Here is a 25,581-nt window from a genome sequence, read left to right as displayed (position 1 = left end):
TGTCGTCATCCTCAGGGAGGCTGTCTGTCACCACCGGTGCTCACAGAGTCACTTCGCTGATCACGGCAGCCTCTGAAAGGCAGGTGCTATGACAGCCTCCATCTGCTTATTTTACAGGTTAAGAGAGAGCTATGGATCCGGCCAGCATAGACCTGGGCCCTGGCCTCTTCCTGAAGTCTGTCTTCCTGTGCCTGATGCCAGCCATGCTGGCATAGACTTTCTGGTGTTGGTCCTGAGATATGCCTTGACTACATCAGCCATCACATGAGCCATGCTCTGCTTTTGCCTTGTCCTCTTCAACCTTAAGAGGCCCTCGGAGCCGGGCGGTGGTGGCGCACGCCTTTAATCCCAGCACTCGGGAGGCAGAGCCAGGCGGATCTCTGTGAGTTCGAGGCCAGCCTGGGCTACCAAGTGAGTTCCAGGAGAGGCGCAAAGCTACACAGAGAAACCCTGTCTCGAAAGAAAAAAAAAAAAAAAAGAGTCCCTCGGAGCACCCAGAGATCTCTTCAAGACAGGGCTGCTATGCCCAAGTCTGGGCAAGAGGGCCCCAATTTACCCTTTTTTTTTGCCCCACTCTGTGCAACCCAACACCAGCTGTCCCGCTGGCTGTGTCCCTGCTAGTCCTGAGGGCTCAGGGCCCACAATCTGGTCCCAACAACAAAATGACAAAGACACATGACTACGGGGCTCTCGCTGCCTATAAAACCTCACCTGTAGCTGGACACAGCAACACAAGACCAGGGGCTTGCTGCCCCCTGGAGGCCAGAAAGAGAACTGCTCAAGTCTGCGCCACCAACCTCCCCTTCAGAATCCGACCGTCTGCCTGGACAGCAGACTGTCTGTCCCCAGACACAGAGAGAAACGTGTGCAGAGCTCACTGTGACCCCAGAGGTCTACAGCCCCTGCCAGAGAGAGCCACTACTCGTATCCTCTAGGGTGCTAAACGGGACTGATGCCCAGGTGACCTCCTAAGGGTGCTCTCTACTCTTACTTAGGCGTCTAGAGGAGAGAAGACAGGTGCCAAGGATGGAGACCGTTGGGTAGGACCCTGGAATGGGGCGCTTCAGAAAGGACGTTTGCTTGGAGCAGGGCCATGTAGGGTGGCTAGGGCTGGGGAAGAGACAGCCATACAGGAGCTACCACCCTGCCCACCAGACAGCAGTGGGCAAGGGCCTTGCCCCAAGGCACACAAGGGATCAGGCCTGGTCTGTTTTAACAGGATGCCCTTATCATTTGTGAAGAAAACCACAGGAGAACCAGCTGGGCAAGTCCTGACCTCCTGCTGAAGAATCAGCTTGTACTGGAGTTGAAAACACCTGCCTTGTCACAGGATGGGAAGAAGCGTAGAGGCGGCTCACACATACAACAGGAGCTAAGGCTGGAACAAGGACTGGATGGTGTGGAAGGAAAATCCCAGAGCCCTGGGGTTTCAAAAGCACCAGAGGCCAGTGAGATGAGAAGGCTGGGAAGACGGGCCAGGACGAGGCTACTGGGCAAGCTGGAGACACATGTGGAAGGGAATATGCTCCCAGGGTTTGTAAACTGGGCCTGGAAATGTCATGTGAGAAGAGCTACCCTGGGCCCATCTATTCTCAAAGCAAAAAGACCCAGAGGCACACTCATGTCAAGGGCTAAAAACCGTCACCCATTGCTAGGTACAGAGGAGCAATGGGATCCCATTTGCCTTTCTACTGGGCAGCAGTGCACAGCTGGGAGGCACCTCTGTTCAGGAAAGCCCAGAGATAAGTGGAATGCCCTGGAGGACTCACACCTCACAGAGCTCAGGGAAGAGGTGGCACTCACCACAGGGATAGATTTTAGGCCCCTTAAGAGCAGGGCCAGCGGCCGGGCAGTGGTGGCGCACGCCTTTAATCCCAGCACTCAGGAGGCAGAGGCAGGCGGATCTCTATGAGTTCAAGGCCAGCCTGGTCTACAAAGTGAGTTCCAGGAAAGGTGCAAAGCTACACAGAGAAACCCTGTCTCAAAAAAAAAAAAAAAAGAGCAGGGCCAGCAAACTCTTCATTTTGAGTTTGGACCATGAGTAAGTATACTCTGGAAGTGAGAGTGAGTAGAAGTTATTATTTGACAATGATACACTGCAAAGGCCCAGGATTCCTGTGCCTACATCCTCTGCGGCTAATCCAATTCCTCCCTAGAAGAACGCAAACAGACTTTGAGTGATATCTGCAAAACGGTTTTCAGAACTACAACAGTCAGTACACAATGGAAACTCCAGTTGTTCGGGGAAATGGTGCAGATGAACTGCAGGCCAGAGGTCTGCAGAGGTCTGCTTGCTCCATGTTTGAGGGAGAAGACAAGATTGAGGACTTCAGGAGAGACCTCCAAATGAATGGTTCTAGCACTGAATACAAGTTACAGATTTAATAAGACCTTTAATGGCAAATTCACCTGAGGAGAGAAAATAGTACTGTGGGTGAATCACAGATAAGGGAATCATGAAGGATGAGAGGAGGGATTCGAGAAAGATCAAAGCACATATGGTCAGAACCAGAAGAGATGCGAGAACACTCATCTTGCAGCTTCAGCCCTGGAGCTTCTGTTGTTTTTTGAGTCAGAGTTTCTTCTCTGTGCAGCCCTGGCTGTCCTGGAACTTGCTTTGTAGACCAGGCTGGCCTCGAACTCACAGAAATCCACCTGCCTCTGCCTCCTGAGTGCCACCACCGCCTGGTGTATGTGGTTTTTTAATGACTTATTTATTTTTATTTTTTAGTTTATATGCATTGGTGTTTTGCCTGCATGTATGTCTGTGTGAGGGTATCGGATCCTCTGGAACCGGAGTTACAGACAGCTGTAAGCTGTCACGTGGGTGCTGAGAATTGAACCTGGGTCCTCTGGAAAAGCAGCTCTTAACCACTGAGCCATCTCTCCATCCTGGGTTGTATGTGTTTTATTTCAGTTACATAATAAGACTTTAATCATAGCTCTCTCAGAATCTAGTAAATAAATACATTTTAAAAAATGAACTAGTCTGGCATTGGTGGTGCATGACTTTAATCTTAGCACTTGGAAGACAGAGGTAGGCAGATGAGTTTGAGGCCAGCCTGGTCTAGAAAACAAGTTCCAGGACAGCCAAGGCTACGCAGAAAACCCTGTCTCAAAAAACAAAACAAAACAAAACAAAAAATATGAACTATGTTGGGTATGGTAGCACATGTCTACAGTCCCAGCACTCAGAAGGCTGAGGCAGGTATATCATGAATTCTTAGCCAGTCTAGACAACAAAGTAAGACCCTATCTTAAAAGAGGTGGAAGTGGATTTAGGAATTGAATGGAATATCTTGATTGGATGTGAATGGCTGTTCTCCAACATACACACATTCTTTGTGGCTTAAACACAAAGCACATTTTCCAAGATTAACCACATATTGGAAGAAAGGAAGTCTCAACCCCATCCAATGAAATTACCATCCTGAGAGCCGCATCCACTGGTCATAAGGTGATTAAACTAGAAACGATTAAGGAAGAAAACCCACATACACTCGTGTTGTCGTATATTTAAAAATGGTGGGAAGGAATCACATCATACAACAGGGCCCAGACAGTGAAGTGAAACCGCCAGCGACCCCAGGATATGGCCAGAACCCTAATTTTTTCAGGGCCCCCAAAGATGATCAGCACCCCCCCAGGCCAGCAGGAAGCAGTCTCGAGAACACGGTGCTCTCATCCCCTCCTCGCCTGCTACCCTTTCTAACTCCTCACCTTTTTATAATAAACAAATGGAGGACTATTAGCAGTTAGGCGTCGCACTGGCCAGCCTTCGGGTCCTGACAGGATACCAGAAGCCGTAATGGATGTCAACATAGTCTATCTACTTCTGCCTGGTAGGTAGGGACATGAGGGACCTTGACTGTTGGAGTAAGGATTCTATCTTTAGGTAAAGAGGAGTGCTTAAACATTTTAAATAAAAAAAAAACTGTGTAGGTATGATGACAAAGTAACTACATCAGGACTAAAGCAGAACCTGTGCCTCCTCTCTCATCATGCTGGCTGGGGAAATCACTGTAGATCACAACCCTCAGCTAAGCAGTGCAGAGCAGAACTCCACAAGCTAGCACAGAGGACCCTGTCTGGGAGGGATGAGAGCATCATCAAGGGATGGAGGAATCTGGTAGGATGAAGTAGAGGATGTCCTGAGGTTGGTTAGGGTGATAGCTGTGTGTCATAGAATACACAGACTGTATGTCTTTGAACTGTATGCTCTAGATACACTTTTCAAATTATGTCTTGATAAACTATTGTTTAAAATATATCTTAAATTTAATTTTATTTATTACATTTGTATGTGTGAGTGTGTGTGTGTGTGTGTGTGTGTGTGTGTGTGTGTGTGTGTGTGTGCCACAACGCCTGTATGGAGGTCAGATGACAACTTTCATGAATCAGTTTTCTCTCACGTGGGTTCTGGAGATTGAACTCTGGTTATTAGGCTTACCAAGCCATCTTGCCAATCCTAAAAACATATTTAAGCTGGTGCACAGATGGGAGGGTGTCCTTTGTGGAACTTCTAACAGGAACCTTGGCAAAAATCAGGACAGAAGGGCAAGACTTTTTCTATGGTCCCTGTAGTGGTTTGACTAAGAATGGCCCCATAGGCTCATACATTTGAATGCTTAGTCATCAGGGAATGGCACTACTTGGGAAGGATTAGGAGGTGTGGCCTTGTTGGAGGAAGTGTGTTGCTGTGGGTGGGATTTGAAGTTTCAAAAGCCCAAATTAGGCCCAGTGTTGCTGTCTCTTCCTGCTCCCTGCTGATCCAGATGTAGAACTCTTGGTTCCTTTTTCCAGCACGGTGTCTGCCTTGTGTGCTGTGCCATTATGCTGATAACAGATTAAACTTCTAAAACTGTAAGCCAGCCCTCATAAAATGCTTTGTTTTATAAGAGTTGCTGTGGTCATGGTGTCTCTTCCCAGCAATAGATCACTGATTAAGACAGTCCCCAAGGGAGAGGGCATGGACTAGTGCCACCCAGGACCTGGAAAAGCTGCATGAGTCAGAAGGTTCCCTCATATGAGATGACTGAAGTACCCTAGAGCAGGCTACATCCCATCATCTGACATCCACACTAGTGGATGGGGACAGAGTCTCATCCAAAATCCCAGGTCCATTTTAGCATCAAAGAACAGCCAAACCATGCCAACTCTGAGCAAGAATGGGGCAGTCCTACTTCCAGTCTCACAGACTATCCTAAGACTATGCGCGTTACGGAGATGACCCACATTGTACAGATGTGGGAATGGAAACAAATAGCACCTTAATTGGTGCAGACTCCCAAGCCCTCCCTGATGTGGTGGATAAAAGGCAGTAGGAGCTCGGCCTTCTGGGCCATGATCCTACTCAGCCCTGGGATGCCTCCAGCACCAGCTCCAGCAGAGGAACATTTGGATGGGGGTGATGGTAAAGTTGGAGTTTCTCTCCTTCCCACACGGAGGAGCCTGTGAAACAATCAATCTGGTAAGGGTCTGAGAAGTTGCTTATGCAATCTCCCTATCATCCAGCAGGTGGCAGTGTGGCACAGCAAAACCCTACCTCTCCTTGTATGCCGCCTATTACAAGTTGGCTCTTGTTTTGTTTGAGACAGGGTCTCTTATGTATCTCTAGCTGTCCTGGAACTCACTATGGAAGCCAAGCTGGACTCAAACTCAGTGATCCACCTGCCCCTGCCTCCCAAGTGCTGGGATTAAAGATGTGCCACCGTGCCCAGTAATCTTGCCTGTTAGGAACCTGGCTACTATCCTGTCCCCTAATTTTCCCCAGCCCAAGTCCTTCAGCGCTGGTGATAGGTGATATTGAATGTTCTTGATTAATTGGATGTCTCTGTTTCTCTGCTGTTGCTGTGACAGATGCCCTGACAGAAGCAACTGAAGGGAAGACAGATTTGTTTTCATTCACAGTTAAAGTCCAGTCCATCATAGTGAGGAAATCAAGGTGACGGAGCTTGAAGCAGATGATCACATCCTATCCAGACAGAGTAAGAAAGTAAGTGATGCATGCTGACACCACTGTCATTTTATTTTATTTTATTTTATTTTATTTTTTTTGGTTTTTCGAGACAGGGTTTCTCTGTGTAGCTTTGCGCCTTTGCTGGAACTCACTTGGTAGCCCAGGCTGGCCTCAAACTCACAGAGATCCTCCTGGCTCTGCCTCCCGAGTGCTGAGATTAAAGGCGTGCGCCACCACCGCCCGGCACCACTGTCATTTTATACAGCCAGGGAATGTACCTGCCTTCCCACTTCTACTGCCACCATCAACCCCCACAGAACACCCAAAGTTCCATCTCCCGGGTGATTGTAGTTCTGTCAAGCAGGCCATGAACACTAACCATCTAACTGGACGACATGTCTGTTGTCCATCCCATCACAGATTCAGGTCATTCTTTAATGCAATCTCCCTGGCAATGGCAATGTTAAAGCCTTACCCTGGGCAACACTTGAAGACCCACCTCATCCATGGCTGTGGCCTAGACTCTAGTGCATCCTGCTGACATCCCCACATAACATTTCCACGTCCTCACAATGTCCACTCAACATCACCCAGGGGCCTCACATTCAACAGGTCCACGGAGGCCATGCTCTATACGCAGGCTGAGATCTGGACCCCAACCAAACAGTGCACGCTCCCCGGCCTCCCACACTGCTTTGGTCAAGCCCTGGACAGCTTTACTGGACTGCAGCAGACAAGCAAAGGTGCCCCTTCTCCTTCCCGCCTATGCAGCTGTGGCCATGGGAGTGGTCTTAAAAATACTGTCCAGGATGTCTCCCTGAAGGTTAACCTTCCTGTCTTCCAAGAAGACTCCTCCGGACAGCATCAGCGGTGGTGCTGCAGCAGCTGCATGCCTCTCCATCTCTGGATCCCAATGGCCTCTGCGGCTCATCTTGTGGGCCTTGCCCTTTCTGATTGCCTGATGTGCCCCACATCCCAGCCCCTGGGCCTAACCCATGCCTCACTTTCAGATCTGGGCTCAACCACACTGGATTCTCCACCAACTCCCACCCACACCTGCCATCAGTCCAGGGGCAGGCACTTGGAAAAGGCCTCACAGAGACACCTCACCCTTTGGGCCAGGATGTCCTTCTAGGTGATGCCTGCCCTCTGCCACATAGCTGGCCCCATGGTGAGCCCGTTCAGAGCAGTCAAGAGGCTGTTGTCTGGCCTTTCTTTTCCAGGCCCAGAGCAAAGCCTAATGTTCCTTAAGCATGTATCCACATATTTATATCTGTGTTCTTTTGCGGGGAGGAGGATCAAGACAGGATTTCTCTAACAGCCCTGGCTGTCCTGGAACTATCTTTATAGACCAGACTGGCCTCAGACTCAGAGATCCGCCTGCCTCTGCCTCCTGAGTGCTGGGATTAAAGGCGTGGGCCACCATGCCTGGCTCATCTGTGTTCTAGCATACTGGTAATGCTATAGTGCCCCCAGAATCTTCCAGAAAACATGGCTCTCACCCATTCACTTCACAAATGTGCTTCAGGCATCTATGCATTCTTGGAGAGTGTTCAGCAATTGAATCATCTTCTCTTCCCGGTGAAACTCAGAACAGAAAGATTAACTGACTCTGCCGAGGTCACACAGCATGACCTTATGAGTGATTCTGCCTTATGCTGGAAGCCAAAGTGACTCCATCTCTCACCTTAGTGAAGAAAATCCACCTCTTGCTGAAACCACAGAGTCCTGGCAGGTTCACTCACACCTTGAGAGGCTCTGGGCAAAGAACTAAGTCCCTCAGCAACCTTCACATTTGGGGCTTTAGTTAACAAACTTGGAGGAAGGCCAACCAGCAGCTACTCATGTTCTGCAGGTAGAAAGGGAACCTTGGGTGCCAGTCTCCTACCTCGTGTAGTATCAGAAACTCCACTTGCTCTGCCCTTCCCAGCTTCAGACAGACTGAGCCTCCAGTACCAGGGCAGAGACTTTGGCTCCAAGGCTCCCACCCCTAGAGGAAAGATGAACCAGTTTCCTGCACAGTCCCTGCTCCTGAGTAGGGGCGACAGTTTTAGAAGCAGACATTCTGGACCAGTTGGGGCACATGAAACACTCAAATCTAGGTTACCTGTTGCGTGGGGAGGGGTCTGAGCTGAGACTGAGGCCCCAGTCGCACATCAACAAGGAGTCTAGACACTTCCCTTCTCCAGCGATCTCTGGAATCTGCCCTCAAAATCTAGCTCCTCCTCTCCCCAGACAAAACTGAGAAAATCCATCCTATTCTTCCACTAGGACAAGACTGGGGATCTTTCACCTGAGAAGTCAAGGCTGTCCGTCCTAAGCAAAAGGTGTTTCATCCTAAACACCGGTCCTCACCTCAAACCAAAACTTGAGACCACAGGAGCCACACTGGGACGCACTTGGTGGTGAAGCGACAGACTTGGGTAAGGGACTAGATGCCTTTGGGAAGGTGATAACTCAACTCGTAGGGCCAGACCTCTGATCATCTAGTGCCCGAAGGAGATCCCCGCTGAGAACTCCCGCTTGGCTGGCTCCTGTGGGTGAGATGGCAGTTGTGGCACCAAGAAGCAGGCAAGGCGCTCCCGGGTCCCGCGGTTCCCATCTCCCGGCTTGTAGGTCTGCATAGCGAGTGGAGCGGAGTGGGGCAGCTGGTCCCCTCTGATTGGAGGACGCGAAGTCCCAGCGGGCACCTCCGCAGCTTAAAAAACGAAGCCCGGACGAGCAGGAGCTAGAGCGGCCCCGGCCGGCCATGCGCCTTGGCGAGGAGGTGCAGAAGGGGTGGCGGCCGGAGAGGCCACGCGGAGGCCCAGGGACCGACAGACGGCCGGGCAGCCGGACGCGCCCGCAGGGCAGAAAGCTGCACTGAGATAGTAGGCTCCAGAGGGTCATGGCGGAGCTCAAGTCGCTGTCTGGGGACACGTACCTGGCACTGAGCCACGGCTACACCGCGACCGGCCACGCCTACGCAGCGGCGCGCGGACCAGAAACTACACGAGGCTTTGGTGCATCCAGTCCAGGTGGCGACCTCCCCGCGGCGCCTGCTTCCCGCGTCCCTGCCGCGACGGTCGAGAGCAGTGGGGAACAGAGCGGCGACGAGGACGACACCTTCGAGAGGCGGCGGCGGCGGCGAGGGCCCGGGGTCTCGGTGGATGCACGGCGGCGGCCCCGGGAGCAGCGCTCGCTACGGCTGAGCATCAACGCACGCGAACGGCGGCGAATGCACGACCTGAACGACGCGCTGGACGGACTGCGCGCAGTCATCCCTTATGCGCACAGCCCGTCGGTGCGCAAGCTCTCCAAGATCGCCACGCTGCTGCTGGCCAAGAACTACATCCTCATGCAGGCTCAGGCCCTGGAGGAGATGCGGCGGCTAGTGGCCTACCTCAACCAAGGCCACGGCCTCGCTGCGCCTGTGGCCGCCACGCCACTGACCCCCTTCGGCCAGGCAGCAGTCTACCCGTTCTCGGCGGGCGCGGCGCTCGGGCCCTGCCCAGACAAGTGTGCCGCCTTCTCCGGATCGCCCTCGGCACTTTGCAAGCACTGCGGCGAGAAGCCCTGACGGTGCTGAGCCCCTCCGCAGCCGCCTATTTAGACTATCCACTGTCCTCACTGGCGGGACCCGATGGGGAGAAGGCAGCCGGCCCCCGGACCGACCCTGCTTGCAGAACTGTTGGGTGTAGAACGCGAAGTCGGTCCTGGCAGAGTCAGAGACTGTACTCAAGACCCCGCCGCATCCACAGAGCTCTCCGGCGTCCGCTGGGCGTTGTCAGCGCTCTAGAGGTGAGAACGACAAAAATTACCAGCCGTGCGCCAAAAGAAAGCCACTGGGAGGGAACAGGTAGTGACTGGTCCCACTTCTGACAGGTGACTCTGCCCAAGGCTCTGGAGCTCAGGCACAGAGCATCATTTGACCACTTCCTAGCACTAAGGATCGTCCTCTGCCCCAATCCCTTCTAAGCCAACCTGCAGGGTCTTGCTCCGCAGAACGGGTGTGGCCCCTCACCGGGGACCTCTAACAGCTCCAAGACTCCGGACCGGCCGCTGAGCGAGATGCCCCCGCAGTCCTTTGCAAAGGACATGAGGGCAGACGTAGGAAGAATCCAGGAGCTGAGATTTGCAGCATTTTACAAGTCTGAGCTTGTTCTCTTAACGTTCTTTCCTGCTCAAAGGCTCAGGAAACCGACTTTGGCCTCAAAGTCTGTGAACTCATCCCTAAATATGCCCGGATCTCCAGCGCCTGCCTCCTGTGGGCTGGGATGGACGTCATTTCGTTCTGCATGTTCCAAGGGGACTGGTGGAATACAGGTCCTCACAACTTGCACGGGACTACTTGACCCTGGAGGGTCAGCCAAGGCCTCCCATCTAGATTCAGAGCCAACCAAACCCCTCTGCGCCAGTTCGGAAACTTCTGGAGGAAGCCGGGTTACCGGTGAGTACCCGGCCGCTGGACTAGTCGTTCGCAAAGTCGGACCGCAACCCAGAATCCTGCCACTGTCCCTAGTCGGAGCCTTAGCCCGAAGCCCGAGATGCTTGCTGGTTTTCGCTCGGTGGGTCGGCAGTTTCCGCCTCTGTTTACCCAATTATTTTGGCCTTGTAGATGCAAAGCAAATCGGGAGAGGGTGGCCGCCCTACAAAGCGCCTGTCTATAGTGCTTAACTTCAATTAGTGCATTTGAAAAGGCCCTTTTGTATTTGCAAAATGACGTGTGTGATTAAGTCTTATTCATAAAGACGTATGCTTAATACTGGTTTCTGCTCATTTCCATTTTTTTATTTCTTAATTGTCTTTTCCCCTCCCCTAGTCTGCTTTGCACATTTCAAAACAGACTGTTTTTCAAGTTCTCTTAAGATGAACAGGGAAAGCTGGAAACTCAAGTGTTGTTAGTTCTGGGGTCCTTACCCATAGTTATTTGAAAAAGCCTTGTATTTCTCTGTTAACAGAATAAAGTATTTGATTTCAGCTTATTTTTACAAAAATATTAAAATTTAATATCAAATTAAGTGCTATGACTTGATTTATAATTTCAATCTTCAGACAATGGTATTGACTTGGGATCCTTCTCCTAGAGATCCAAGAAATCTTTGAGATTTTAAAATGGATCCATAGGCCATTAACAGATACGTGAGTGCACATGAGAACGGTGAAGTGGGGTGACACACACACCAGTGATCCCTAACCTGCAGAGACTGAAGCAGGGGGGTGGAAATTTTGAGGTCAGCCTTAGTGAGACCCTCTCAGAAAAAAAGGAAAAAAAAAAAAACCCTTTGGAAAAGAAAAGGGAAAAAAATCTTTTCCCCTAGAATGAAAGCAGCATTTAAAGAATGGGGTGTGGTAGTGGTTCATAAGCCACCTCAACACTTGGGAAATGGAAATGGGAGAATTGTTTCAATTCAATTTCAGTCTGAACTACAAGACCTTGTCTAAATAAAACAATAACAGCCCCCCCAAAAAAACTTCTAACCATTTTACTAATAAAAATATCCCCAATTACTAATCTTAAATAAAAGTTCAAATTAAATTAGAACATTTTAAAACTGCAAATTGTTCTCCAAATATCAACAAAACTTTCACTGGGATGAATGAGTAAGGTGGGGTTTTTCAAAGTGAAACTCCATACCTTTCTTAATTGTGGCTATTAATAAAGCAATGTGATATTAATAAAAACAATTGTGGCCATTCATAAAGCATCCTTGGACTTTCACAGCAAGCTTCGATTCTGAGGCCACCCTTTATAACCTCAGCACTGAACAGCAAAATTCAGCCACCAAGGGCACCTGTTATAAGTGTGGCTCTTTTGAAGCAGCTCATGGGGGCTCTGGTTGTTTCTTCCCTGGGAGTAAAGCTCCTGTGGATGAGAATCACTGTGAGTCATTGGGGAAGCATTTCATTTACACCTGGGATTTGAACTAGCATTCTGCAGAGCTTATTGTTTCTTCTTGTTGTGGTTGTTTTTGTTTTGTTGTTTTGTTTTGCTTGTGTTTTTGTTTTGTTTTTTAGGAAAGTGGGTGTGGTTGTGTTAAGGCAGTGTCCCCAGACCTGGGATCTTCCCTCTATGCTGAGTCAGTGTGTCCCACACAGGGAAGTGGGTGCTATGTGAAGCTTACATTTTCCTAGAGGCTGTGTAAAACATGAACAGAGATGGGTAAAATCATTTTTATTGGTGATGTTTATGTCTCCATATGTAATTATGGCAGCCTTCAAGTCGCCGTCTTGCTCACGGAGCTCACCTCTTCCTACCAGAGATGTTTCCAGCACTCCACGCTCATTCGTGGCTCGTGGCCACAGTGGCCTTGGGCAGCTCCAGCTGTGACTATATAGAACACTGAAATGCCCTTTGCTTCTCCCCTTTGTCTGATAATTACCAGGAAATGCCACGGATCTAGGGAACAGATTCTAGAGCCACACAAACGCACAATGCTCTCTCCCTTTTCTCTTCCAACACCTGCCCATAGAATCTCTCAAAGACACTAGGGGTGGGACGAACGAGAAAGCCACTGTCAGCTGTCTATCAATGGGGGGATGGGCAATGCCCATTGAGTCTTTAGCCCCATGTCCTCCTGTTTCACATTGTCTGACCACACCCAAGCCGGGGGAACCCACCATCAAACAAGGCTGGAAGCCGGAAGCCGGTGACAACCCTAGGTCCCTCCCACCCAGGAAGAGGTAGTTTTGAATCAGCGCCGCTTTCCTCTGCTGACCACATGAGTGAAGTCAGCCTTGCTGGTTGCTAGTTGAGCAGCTCAAAGACACTGACTTGGCCTATCCTGAGAAGGGCCTGGTGGAGTCCAACTTACAGGAGCTTGACTGGTATGAGCCCAATGGCTCCCTAGGAACCACATTGCCCAGCCAGGTCCTATACCATCTTCATTCACTAACTGTCATGTCCACTCCAGGATGTCTGATCTGGCCTGCTACTCTCCCCGGGGCATCCAGCTTGCCACACAGGTCAGGAGACTTAAGGTGACCTGATTTAAGAACCAAGAGTCTTAAGTTCAACATCCTCTCCCTTCCCCTCCTTTCTTAAAAACACACAGACCAGTCTCTCCATAAGTTTCCATGCTTTGTGCTTCCTGTAACTGAAACACTGCAGGCACTAGCCACACAAAGCCAAACTGTTTGCTGAGAGTTCTCCCATCTACACCTGGGGCTTGTGGAATGTTCAGTCCCCACAGACCTCAAGGTTCCATCTATACAAGGCCTTTGTTTCTCCCAAGTTAAGAAAACTTGGTCTGAAACACACACACACACACACACACACACACACACACACACACACACACACACACACCACAGAGTCAGACTGTGGGGGCATCCAACAACTCTGAATGCTACTGAAAGTTCAGCTCCAACCCCAGAAAAGTAGAGGTGGCCCAAGGCACCCCCTTCCCAGCACCCCCTTCAACTCTCTGCAACTCTTCAGATGTTTCATTTTGTTAATTTCATCTCAGAGTTGCATTCACACCTCTCTCGTGCAGATTTACCCAATTCATTGGAGAATCAAGTAGAAGTGTCCCCAGCCCAGATGAAGATATTCCAAGAGGAGGGACTTTTAAAAATACTGTTTTTAACTGTGTGTACCTGTGTGTTGGCAAAGCACACAAGTGCAGATGCCCTCAGAGACCTGAGGGATTGGATCCTCCTGGAGTTGAAAGTTACAGGTAGTTATGAACTGCCTGGTGTGGGGCTGGGAAACAAACTTGGGTTCTCTGGACAAGCAGCCAGTGTTCTTAATCTTTAAGCCATCTCTCCAGCCTCGAGAGGCACTTTTAGAAAATGTTTTTACTTTTACATTTTTACTTACTTTGTATGTGACAGGGAGGGGCATGCACGCATAGCACACATGTGGAAAGCAGAGAACAACTTTCCGGAGTCGGTTCTTTCCTTCTACCATATGGGTCCAAACTCAAGTCATCACCTTGGTGGCAGGTGCCTTTCCTGCTAAGCCATCCTGCCAGCACAGGAGGTACTTCTTCACAATGGACAAACACTATTTTTTTAATTTTCTATAGGAAGTGAAAAACCACCATCTCATCCCCAAAGTCACTTGGGCCACACCGTCTGCTCTGCCAAAGGAAAGAACCCGGAGTGCAATTGCTGAGCAGAGGCTCCTAAGCCTGGGTTAATCCGGCAGAGAATGATGACAGCAATTTTATAATGTAAATTTGTTTGTGATCTGTTTTTGGTCTTTATTCCCTTTTGAAGGGATGGAGATGGAGGGATTTGCAATGTATTAAACCATTTCTCTAACAATTGCCTCTTTGTAACCAGCCGTTCGTTGTGTTCCGACACCTCAACAACAGTCTGTTCTGGAAAACAGGAAAGATACGACATGAATGCAAACACACCCGCAGAGGAACAAAACCCATGTTGCCATGAGCACAGAAAGGTTCAAACAATTAGCTCACTGACCTTCAAAGCCAGTATTGTCCCTTCAGTAAAAGTGACTCAGGTCAATGCTTTGCCGGCCTGAAGCTCCCCCAGGGGGTACTTACTTATGTCATGTAGAAAAGCTGCTTTTGAGTGACTACCAGAAAGGAGGGTGACAGCTGTGGGCTGCACATGGGGAAGAGGGTCTCTGAGTAGGCCAGCATTGCCCTGGGTCACTATCTCTGTTCTCCAAGATTACCTTTGTAAACTTCTGGGGCTCACGCAGCCAGAGTCTGCATAAAGGGAGGCATGACCATCACAATGTGATGTTGAGCCAGGTGTGACCCTTAGGTGGCCTGTGTTCTCAAGACTCTCAGGTCACCTGGCATGCCCACTCCACCCTGGGCTACTAACTTAGGGGCTCAGAATAACAGCCAGCACATCAGAGAATACCTACCTAATGTATCTTTCTGTCCAGTTTCTAACTATGAGTCCCACTTTGTCCAAAGCAATGAACACCTAGTTGTCACCCTCCCAAGGCCTCTGATTTAGCCTGACATGAGGCTAGTCTCTCTAGCTCTACAAGGACCACTTTTACTGTTCTCAAGAGAGCTTGCCCAGCCAGGATTTTTGGCCAAAATGCTAAGACACACATTAGATCTATGATGCTCTTGATAGCCACAAGGCATCTGACAGGATATATGTTTGATGCTGTCCTCTGCTGCCACAGCAGGCTTGCAGCATCCGCAGCTGCACCAAGCCCTCTCAGCACTTCCTGCGTTCTGACTACTATATGTTCTAAAACCCCTGGAAACAAATGATCCCTGTGTTTCACACAGGGAAAATTCCATCTTATACAGCCCCAGCAGACCCTGACGCATCAAGTGGTCCTCAGTCTGCCTTGGCCAATGCTGTGGTGCCATGGTCTGATGAGGGTCAGAGACACCCCAGATGAGCACTTCATGACCTGTCTGACTGTGGTGGTGTGGGTGGAGCCAGGACTTCAAAATCCACGGACCTTGTGCTTATGCTCTGTGTAGAGCAGTGGAACACTGTACATGAGCTGCACGCTGAATTCCATGTTTAACACACCCAAGTGGGAACAGCCCACAGTGTCAGTGTCAGAAATGTACAAATGCACCATCAATGAGCCGGTTAGTGCCAAGGACCTCAGCAACAGGCTGATGCAGAAGGACTGTTGAGACAAGTACACTGGACAGAGACAAGTAGCCTCTGGACAGAGCTATTCCCACCCAATGTGTCCTCATACACTCCACAGAGGATGCCAGGGAATCAGAACTTCCAATGTTTAGGACAAGTAAAATGATAGTAATTCAGAACTTTCCAATCTGTTCTACCTCGGTGACTCAGAGGACCAGAAGGAGGAAAAACATCAACCAGAATGGACAAAACCTGCTCCTGGAGTGTAGCATGAATTGTTAGAAGGTCTTATTAGTAAGAACAAACCCAGTGTCAGGTATTGGGGTGAATGCTGGAAGATCAGAGAAGCAGAACAAGCCAGAGCCACCTCACCTCACCAGTTCCTTAGCTGATCCTGTTTCCTCAGACTGGAAGCCTCTGAGTCCTCATCCAAATGGGTCTCAGCTGAACTGCTGCTCAAAAGCCTAAAAGCTTAACCAGGCTCTAGTTCCTGGTCCTCACACCTTATATACCTTTCTGCCTCCTGCCATCACTTACTGGGATTAAAGGCGTGAGTCACCATGCCTGGCTGTTTCCAGTGTGGCTTTTTTTTTTTTTTTTTTTTTTTTTTCGAGACAGGGTTTCTCTGTGTAGCTTTGCACCTTTCCTGGATCTCGCTCTGTAGACCAGGCTGGCCTCGAACTCACAGAGATCCGCCTGCCTCTGCCTCCCGAGTGCTGGGATTAAAGGCGTGTGCCACCACCGCCCGGCATTCCAGTGTGGCTTTAAACTCACAGAGATCAGGATGGATCTCTGCCTCCCAAGTGATAGGATTAAAGGCGTGTGTGCCACCATTTTCTGGCCTCTATCTAGTGGCTGTTCTGTCCTCTGACCCCAGATAAGTTTATTGGGGTGCACAATATACCAACCACACCTGGAGGGCCTGCATCCAGAGCAGGGTCCTGTCCATGTCCATTCCTGGAAAATGCTAGACTCACTCCTTGAACTTCCTCTCTGAACCATACTACCACCTGCCGTTTGGGACTAAACTTGGGTCCTGCCCACATCCATGCCTCTCTGTGCACAGTCTTTCCCCCTAACGGTCAAGGAGTTCTCCTCAAAGTATCCCACGTGCATTTTTGGGTTCCAGGCCATGTTTACTGCCCACAGATAAGGTGCTAATGGATCTGGTTTTGGAAAGGCCTAGACAGGAAACCCTGATTGGCAAAGAACAACTGACCAGCTGCCCTTGGTCCTGTCTGGAACCACGTGAACAACAGGTGAGCACAGTATTCTAAACACTATTGAATGTATGTATACATGTGAAATATACACACGTGTCCATGTGACATGTGCACATGCACTTAGGTTTCATATGTGTGGGTTTTGATTGTATGTGCACATGAATGAGTGGCAAGAATATGTATGTGTGTTGTATGCATTCCTATGTAGTGCAACATGCCTATGTGTACATGTGTGTACATACTTGTGGAGGTACACACAGCTTTTTCCCCCTTGAGGCTCCTGAGTTCTAGGTTCCAGTCTTTTTTTTAAAGATTTATTTATTATTTTATGTATATATGAATGCTCTATATAAAGAAGGCATCAGATCCTATTATGGATGGTTGTGAGCCGCCATGTGGTTGCTGGACATTGAACTCAGGTCCTCTGGAAGAGCAGCCAGTGCTCTTAACCACTGAGCCATCTCGCCAGCCCTAGGTTCCAGTCTTGAAGCAGAACATTCCCAGCTCTTTGGATCACCAAGCCAGCATCAGATCTCATCTGGCTCTGAGAGACCCTTGGTTGTCCAGCTCTGCAAAGGGCAAAAAGGGATCTATCAGCCCAGGAAATGGCTGTGTGGGGCCAGGTGGCTTCTGGTTTGAAGAGATGTGGTACCTACTCATTAACATTGGAGGACATGCTTCCTGCACTACAAGGAACAGGGACACAGCGTACTATCTCACTGGAAAATGGCTACACTAACGGATGACAGGAATGGACAGACTCCAAAGACACTTTCTTAGGAAACCTTGATACAACTTGTAGCCCTCTGAACACACCCATAAAATGAACAGGCCCACAAAGAGGATGCTGGGTTTCAACTGTTCTTACCCTGCACCTCTGCCCCACCACACAAGTGAACAAGGAGTTCTCTCTGGCACTGTGACAGAGACCAGGCTTGAGATGGGCACTCGGGCCTCCCTGTATTCCCACCTGGGCGCTCCCTACTCTGTGGAGTGACAGTGAAGAGGCCTTCTGCACTGAAGGTTAAGTGGGAGAGTCACATTCTCCAGGTCCTTGTAGGCACTCACTCAAGCTCATTGTCCAGGCAGCTGAGAGTCACATGGCTTCTGCTAAAACTTCAGTGACATAGCTTTATGACTCTTTGGTAAAGTTTCTGGTCAGGGAGGTTCACATATAACCAGGACCTGGGCTCCCACTGAAAGAATGCTTGTGGCCAACAAACACAACGATTATTGTTCTGAAAGGCCTGAAGGTGGGAGAATGCATGACTGCTCTTCAAGGGAGTTGATCAGCCTCCCACCATATGATTCTTTCCTTTTTCTTTTTCTAAGTTAATTTATTTTATGCATATGGGTGTTTTGCCCAATGATATCAGAAGAGGGTATCATATCCCCTGGAACTGGAGAAACAAATGGTTGTGAACTACCATGTGGGTGCTGGGAATCAAGTCTGGGTTCCTCTGGAAGAGCAGTCAGTGTGCTTAACTACTAACATCTCTCCAGCCCCTTTCCTCTCCTCCTCCTCCTCCTCCTCCTCCTCCTCCTCTCCCTCCTCCTCTTCCTCCTTTTCCTCCTCCTCCCCTTCTTCCTCCTCCTCCTCTCCCTCCTCCTCCTTCTCCTCCTCCTCCTCCTTCTCCTCCTCCTCCTCCTCCTTCTCCTCCTCTCCCTCCTCCTCCTCCTCCTCTCCCTCCTCCTCCTCCTCCTCTCCCTCCTCCTCCTTCTCCTCCTCCTCCTCCTCTCCCCTCCTCCTCCTCCTCTCCCTCCTCCTCCTTCTCCTCCTCCCTCTCCCTCCTCCTCCTCCTCTCCCTCCTCCTCCTTCTCCTCCTCCTCCTCTCCCTCCTCCTCCTCTCCCTCCTCCTCCTTCTCCTCCTCCTCCTCTCCCTCCTCCTCCTCCTCTCCCTCCTCCTCCTCTCCCTCCTCCTCCTCCTCCTCTCCCTCCTCCTCCTCCTCTCCCTCCTCCTCCTCCTCTCCCTCCTCCTCCTCCTTCTCCTCCTCCTCCTCCTCTCCCTCCTCCTTCTCCTCCTCCTCCCTCTCCCTCCTCCTCCTCCTCTCCCTCCTCCTCCTCCTTCTCCTCCTCCTCCTCCTCTCCCTCCTCCTTCTCCTCCTCCTCCTCTCCCTCCTCCTTCTCCTCTCCCTCCTCCTTCTCCTCCTCCTCCTCTCCCCTCCTCCTCCTCCTTCTCCTCCTTCTTCTCTTCCTCCTCCTCCTCCCCTCTTCCTCTTCTTCCTTCTTCTTCAATCATGTAAAATATGAATAACATATATCACTTAAATATTTTCTTGTGTAGTACTAGGGATAAACCTGGGTCTTGTATGTGCTAAATAAAGCATTCTATCACTGAGCTACACCCCAGTCCAATTTTAATCACTTTTAGATGTCTTAATCCAACAACACTAAAGTTGTTCACAACATCAGGCAACCCCCATCTTTCTCCAAAACAGTTTTTACAGCTCACAATTTTTATTTTTAAGCCACCGTTATTGAGGTATTATGCCTATACAGCAAAATGCCCCCCTTCTGAGATGTACAGTTCTGTGGATGCTGATAATACACAGTCAATACATGTGCCCACTACCATGACAAGCTATAACATATTGCCATTACCTACTCCAACCCCCTGAAGCACCCTGACCCTATGTCTCTGATCTTCTTTGCACAGATAACTCCAGAGTGTTGCTTCAGTTTAGCAGTTGAAAGGGAGGCTTTGCTCAGCACAGACTACCCAGATTCCTTACTGGGGCCTCAGCCCATCACAAAGGTGAGAACAGGTCTACATCTGGCGTTGAGAAAACAGGGCAACATTGGGAGCTTAGCCTTGCCCCTTGGGCATGCATTGTCTGCCTGCAGCTACCATGACTGTCACTCTCAGACAGTCCTCACACCCCTGACTTCTATAGGTGTGACCTGGAGGGAGCCTCTGGGGTGAGAGGACATTTGGGGGATGAAGATTCCAGTCTGAACTTAATCTTGCTGAAAAAAATCCCACTAATCTATCCCAAGGCATCTAAAGGTGTTGATGCTCACGGCTACAGAGACGCTCCATCATGAAGGACCAACGCTGCACACACCCTTCTGGGTGAGCTCCGCCCTTCTGCCCTCCTAGAGAAGCTTCTATGGCTCAAGCATAGCTAGAGCTGCAGATCTGCCCCGAAGGTGGAGATAAAACAGGAGGGAGAGTCAAAGTCAGCCCGAGCGTCTTGAGTGAGGAGTCTCCATGAGTGCTAACTAAGCAGAAATGGCAGTCTAGGAGGAGGCCACAGTGGGTCCGGAGCTCATCACCCAGGGCTGCAGCTGAGCGCTTGGTTCTCATGGCTGGAAACCTAAGAAACCACAGACTTTAAACCAGCTGTGAAGGATCTTATGAGGGAAAGTTCCCGTGAATGGCAAGGAAGAAAGCCCTGGATACATTGAAACCACCCCTAATGAGTGCCAAGGAAAGACACCACTGAACGCTGGCTGCCTCCCAGAGACAGAAGTGGGGGGTCCAACTCACATGTCATCTCCCAATTTCCCTTTTGTACTTCTTTGATCAGGTGATATCTTTAATAAGTAAATCAAGGTTGAGTCACTCACTGTTCAGGCGACAGACCCCACCCCAAGCCCTGGAGGGTTATCCAGGGCCACTTCCTGGGTTGATGCAGGGCACACACGGGGATTCAAAATCCCCCAGTGGTAACAGTTATGCATCCAGCCAATGGATGCTAGGGATGAAGCTGTGATTAAATTTCCTCCTGTAACGACCCTAAGTAAATCTTTGCAATTTTCATTTTGCTGAGAATTAATATAGATCGGTGCCCTTGTTGCCGACTCCCACTTTAATCCAAAAATCGCTCATTAAGAAGAGACCAGCAGACGTCGGTGGGCAAGACCTGTGGCTGAGCCTGGGATGGGAATACCAGGGCAGGCAGGCTCCAGATGGACAGAAGCAGCTGCCCTCGTTACGTGCTGGGCGCTGATCTGAAATGCTGACCTGCTTCTCTGCACATTACACATATTAAATAAGACCAAAATTCAGGAGAACTCGCACAGAGAGGGCCCCTAGAGAAAATGCTCTGCTGTCTCTTCTGAAAGATGACAGATATTCCTGCTTCCTGGGCTGCTGGGAACAGGGCTGGGAGTTTGCAGTATAAGCACAGGATGAAATAGGGACCTTTATTCCAAAACTATTAAGGATTTTAGGAGGATAACAGCAGAGTCTTGAATCATGCTTAGATCCCTTTACAGTCACCAGGCCCTGGACAATACCCAGATCGTAAAGCCATAAGCCACCCATGCCCAGGGATTCCCTTGCACCTGAAACTGGCTTACATCAAATTAACTATCTTCTTCCTTCTCCCTGCATAGCCAGGACCCAAAAACCACAGCCACATGTGGCACTTGCCCATACACACGCGCGCGCGCGCACACACACACACACACACACACACACTTGTACATGTATACACATGCACACACAAGTGCACACACACACGTACCTACACATGCAGTCTACACATGTCTAGACAGGTACACACCTATGGTTGCACATACACATGCATGCTCACTCACACACTTGTACATGTGTGTTCACATATCCACACACTTGCATATGAATGCCTTGCACACAATTCTCTGGACATTAATGCCACTTGGAAAGTGGTAGCAAATGTGCCTGCCGCTATTACCCTTGCTTTGCCCAGAGAGACGAAACCCGTTTGGTCTTGAAGAGATCTAATACAGACCCTGCCAGACCCTGGCACGAGGCCCAAGCAGCCAGGTGACCAGAGGCCAGTAACTTCCATTCTGTCAACCAGGACCAAGAAATGACTTGGCCACTCACTGAGAGAACACTATGCAGCCACCCACTAATAGCATCCATCCACCTAGTCCCTCTAATGCAGACAGTTCCAGGACCCAAGGGAACACATGAGCAGAAGAACTGTTGGCAGCATATACAGCCTCCATTTTGGTTTGTTCTTGTTGTTTGAGGCAGGTTTCTGTTTTGTAACCTTGGCTGGCTTTGAACTCACTAGGAAGGCCAGGCTAGTGTTGTATTTGTAGAGATCCATCCACCTCTGCCTCCTGAGTGCTGGGATTAAAGGCTTGTGCCACCATGTTATCTTGGCCTCCACTTTGAGGGAGTGGTAGCCGCCCAGGCATAAACAACTCTGGAGGGACATGTGAATAGGCCACCATGGGCCTCCAGGGAAGGTGCTCAAGAATGGCAAATGGGACATGGGGGAGGCCTTCTTCCACACATGCATCTACTCCCTGAATTATCCTCCACTACTTGTGGATATTTTTATGGGCTGAGTGACGATCCTCAAAGGATATATATGGTCCCAGCACGGCATGATCTTAGCCACCATGAGCAGTAACTTGATGATGGGCCCTAAGTGACTCTAGCTGGTTATTTTGCATAAATTCCCAGAAAACTATAATTGAAAAAAAAAAAAAAAAAAACTACAGTGGTACATACAGCTCTCCCAGTCAGCGACCAAGCACGGATGTGCCAGACTGAGGTGAGCTTGAGATAAACCAGCATAGTCCAGTGAATGAAGCTATTGCTTTGTCTTGTGTTCATACCCCTCCTGTCCAAACATGGAACCCACTGGGCCTGCTGCCATTCAGGAAAAAGGACACTCAGTGAGTCCCCAGCAAACTGAGCTCCATCCCTGGACTTGCTTGCCTCTCTTGGTATCACTGCTCCTCGGGCAAATCCTCATACATGGGACTTCATCAGTCCAAAACCGGCCACCATCCTGTTTCCAGGTCTGTGACCATGACCTGTCTGATGAAAAGTGATAAAGCTGCAAGTCTGGAGAGCAGGCAATATCCTCTATTGTCCTGTTCTGTGCGACCTGATGAGAGCCAAGGCAGGAGCTCAGAGACAGAACATAAGGATGGAGCCGAGAGAGGCAGGCAGGAGGATTGCTGCCACTGATTCCGGTTCCTGCTTCAAAGTGTAAGAGGGGGCATATTTTGTTCTCAGCCATCTAGTGTATGGCACTTAGTTGTGGAGCTCCAAGGCCTCTGGCAGCAGCCTTAGAAGATCATTCAATTCTGTGAGAAGTCAGAGTCACCCAGCCATGCCTCAGGCCCACACCGGGTACAGCCAGGTTTACATTTCCTCCTTTGGGCACATTCAAGTCTTACCTCTGACTTTATTCTGCTAGAGGAATCAGAGGCTCAGAGCTGGCCAGCTATGTGTCCCTAACCCTGGCATGCAATACATGTGAGGGTCAAAGGTTAAACACCTGTGCACACATTATAGGGAAACTACCTGATCCCAGAAACTAGTCAGCAGAGATGCCTGCCAGCCCAGCACCCCTCAGTTCTCTGCCCAGAAGCTACACTGTGGGGGCTATCTTAGGGTCATGTGGGCTCAGTGCTATTGCTATGCATGCCACATACTCTGGAAATACAAGCATCAATGAGAAGAATCATGTATCTTGTTACTCCCACCTCACAGGTGGGAGACAGGAGAAGGAGGTGAGGGGGTTCATCTCAGGTCCTTCAGTTGCTGCCTACAGGTACCAGAACATGAACCAAGGTCTCTGACTCAACCTCACCCACAGAAGACCCATGCCCTACCTAGTCCAATCAGGGTTGGGGTGCCACCTTGGAAGGTTTCTGGAAAGGGATTCCTTGTAAACTTCCCTGTATTCTGGTTTTCTAGGCACTCACTTTAAGACATCCTAGCCACACAGTATGGAGGGCTACCAGAAGTTACAGGTATGTAGGCAGCCACCCTAAGATTGCTAAGAATATAGAGGGGAACCCTAAGAAAGAAACTATAGTAGCCAGGCTTTCTGCAACAGGCTGAATCCTAGTAGTCAGGAGGGTGGCCTCAGCCCGCAATAGCCTTAGGAAACAGTGCCTGATCCAGTGGAAAGGAGATATCAGCAGAAGGAAGAGGAAAGGGGGGGAAAGAAAGGAGAGAGGAGAGGAGGAGGCACGAAGGGATAAAGAGTGGAGGATGAGAGGGAAGAGAAGAGGGTTGGAGATACAGAGTAGCACCTTCCCACCTGCACCCTTCCTGCTGCGCCCTTCCCGCTGCACCCTTCCCGCTGCGCCCTTCCCGCTGCACCCTTCCCCCCCGCACCCTTCCCCCTGCACCCTTCCCCCTGCACCCTTCCCGCTGCACCCTTCCCGCTGCACCCTTCCCCCTGCACCCTTCCCACTCTGCCCTTCCCACTGCGCCCTTCCCACTCTGCCCTTCCCACTGCACCCTTCCCGCTGCACCCTTCCCGCTGCACCCTTCCCGCTGCACCCTTCCCACTCTGCCCTTCCCACTGCGCCCTTCCCACTTTGCCCTTCCCGCTGCACCCTTCCCCCTGCACCCTTCCCACTCTGCCCTTCCCACTGCGCCCTTCCCACTTTGCCCTTCCCGCTGCACCCTTCCCGCTGCACCCTTCCCGCTGCACCCTTCCCGCTGCACCCTTCCCGCTGCACCCTTCCCCCTGCACCCTTCCCACTCTGCCCTTCCCACTGCGCCCTTCCCACTCTGCCCTTCCCACTGCACCCTTCCCACTCTGCCCTTCCCACTGCGCCCTTCCCACTGCACCCTTCCCACTGCACCCTTCCCACTGCGCCCTTCCCACTCTGCCCTTCCCACTGCACCCTTCCCGCTGCACCCTTCCCACTGCACCCTTCCCGCTGTGCCCTTCCCGCTGCACCCTTCCCGCTGTGCCCTTCCCGCTGCACCCTTCCCACTGCGCCCTTCCCACTCTGCCCTTCCCACTGCACCCTTCCCGCTGTGCCCTTCCCACTGTGCCCTTCCCGCTGCGCCCTTCCCGCTGTGCCCTTCCCGCTGCACCCTTCCCGCTGTGCCCTTCCCACTGCGCCCTTCCCACTCTGCCCTTCCCACTGTACCCTTCCCGCTGTGCCCTTCCCGCTGCGCCCTTCCCACTGCGCCCTTCCCACTCTGCCCTTCCCACTGCGCCCTTCCCTTGTTTCCAACCAGCCTGATTGGCCAGTTTCCTGCTTATCTATAATTTTCAGGCTCAGAAATATCTTCAAGGTAGAACAAAGCTCATCAAAAAGCTGGGTGTAGGTTGCATGCCCACCTCTCACACAGATTCTGTGTGATGAACAAAGGTGCCCCATGAAGGGAACTTTGGAGGCATGGACAGCACTACCTTCCTAGAAAAGAATGAAAGAGAGGGCTTTGAACACACTGGGCTAAATGGTGCCAGGACTGATGAGTTTCATTTTGTTTGGTTTGGTTTTTGGTTTTTCGAGACAGGGTTTCTCTGTGTAGTTTTAGTGCCTGTCCTGGATCTCGCTCTGTAGATCAGGCTGGCCTCGAACTCAGAGATCCACCTGACTCTGCCTCCCGAGTGCTGAGATTAAAGGCGTGCACCACCAGCGCCAGGCGACTGATGAGTTTTTAATCACTGTAGCTATGAGAACCTGTGAGCTGGCCTAGCGGTGAGTCCCCTGCACAGCCCAACTGAGCAGTGACTTTCACCTGTATGCCGCATCTGACTGCCTTACCTGCACACTTCACCTGTCCTGGTTGACACATCCTAGAGTCACCTCACAAAAGGAGTAATTGTGTTTATCAGGTAAGTCTGGGGACGTGTCTGTGAGGGATTGTATTAATTGGTGCATAAGACCTCAGTCCACTGTGGGAAGTACCATCCCTAGGCATTGTTTGTGGACTATATAAGAAAGCTAGCAAGCTGGGCAGTGATGGTGCATGCCTTTAATCTCAGCACTTGGGAGGCAGAACAAGGCAGATCTCTGTGAGTTGAAGGACAGCCTTGTCTACAGAGTCAGTTCTCAGATAGTCAAGGCTACACAAAGAAAACCTGTCTTGAAAAACCCCCCAAAAAAGAAAGAAAAGAAAGGCAGGAAGGAAGGAAAAGAAGGAAGGGAGGGAGGGAGGG

General features: G+C 50.4%; 2 protein-coding genes across 3 annotated transcripts in view; one reads left to right on the top strand and one right to left on the bottom strand.

The window, feature by feature from the left end:
- Positions 1-6,074: 6,074 nt before the first annotated feature.
- Positions 6,075-9,520, top strand: Bhlhe23 (basic helix-loop-helix family member e23). Its single transcript, XM_052724216.1, has one exon. The coding sequence runs from the start codon at positions 8,847-8,849 to the stop codon at positions 9,516-9,518; it is 672 nt and encodes a 223-aa protein (XP_052580176.1). The 5' UTR covers positions 6,075-8,846; the 3' UTR covers positions 9,519-9,520.
- A 93-nt stretch (positions 9,521-9,613) lies between these two features.
- Positions 9,614-25,581, bottom strand: part of Slc17a9 (solute carrier family 17 member 9) — a 54,314-nt gene continuing 38,346 nt past the window's right edge. The window contains exon 12 of one of the 2 annotated variants that reach the window (XR_008215040.1): positions 9,614-9,733. The gene's annotated coding sequence lies outside the window, so the exon portion shown is untranslated. Of the gene's footprint in view, positions 9,734-11,537; positions 14,266-25,581 lie in introns of those variants that run through there. The other variant, XR_008215041.1, reaches the window with a different exon arrangement.

The sequence above is a fragment of the Peromyscus californicus genome, unplaced genomic scaffold (assembly GCF_007827085.1).
Source record: "Peromyscus californicus insignis strain IS unplaced genomic scaffold, ASM782708v3 Scaffold_7__1_contigs__length_154581171, whole genome shotgun sequence".
Lineage (NCBI taxonomy): Eukaryota > Metazoa > Chordata > Mammalia > Rodentia > Cricetidae > Peromyscus > Peromyscus californicus.
This window is presented reverse-complemented; position numbering and strand designations above follow the sequence as displayed.

Coding starts and splice junctions, on each gene's coding strand:
- Bhlhe23 (XM_052724216.1), top strand. CDS start 8,847: ATGGCGGAGCTCAAGTCGCTGTCTGGGGACACGTACCTGGCACTGAGC.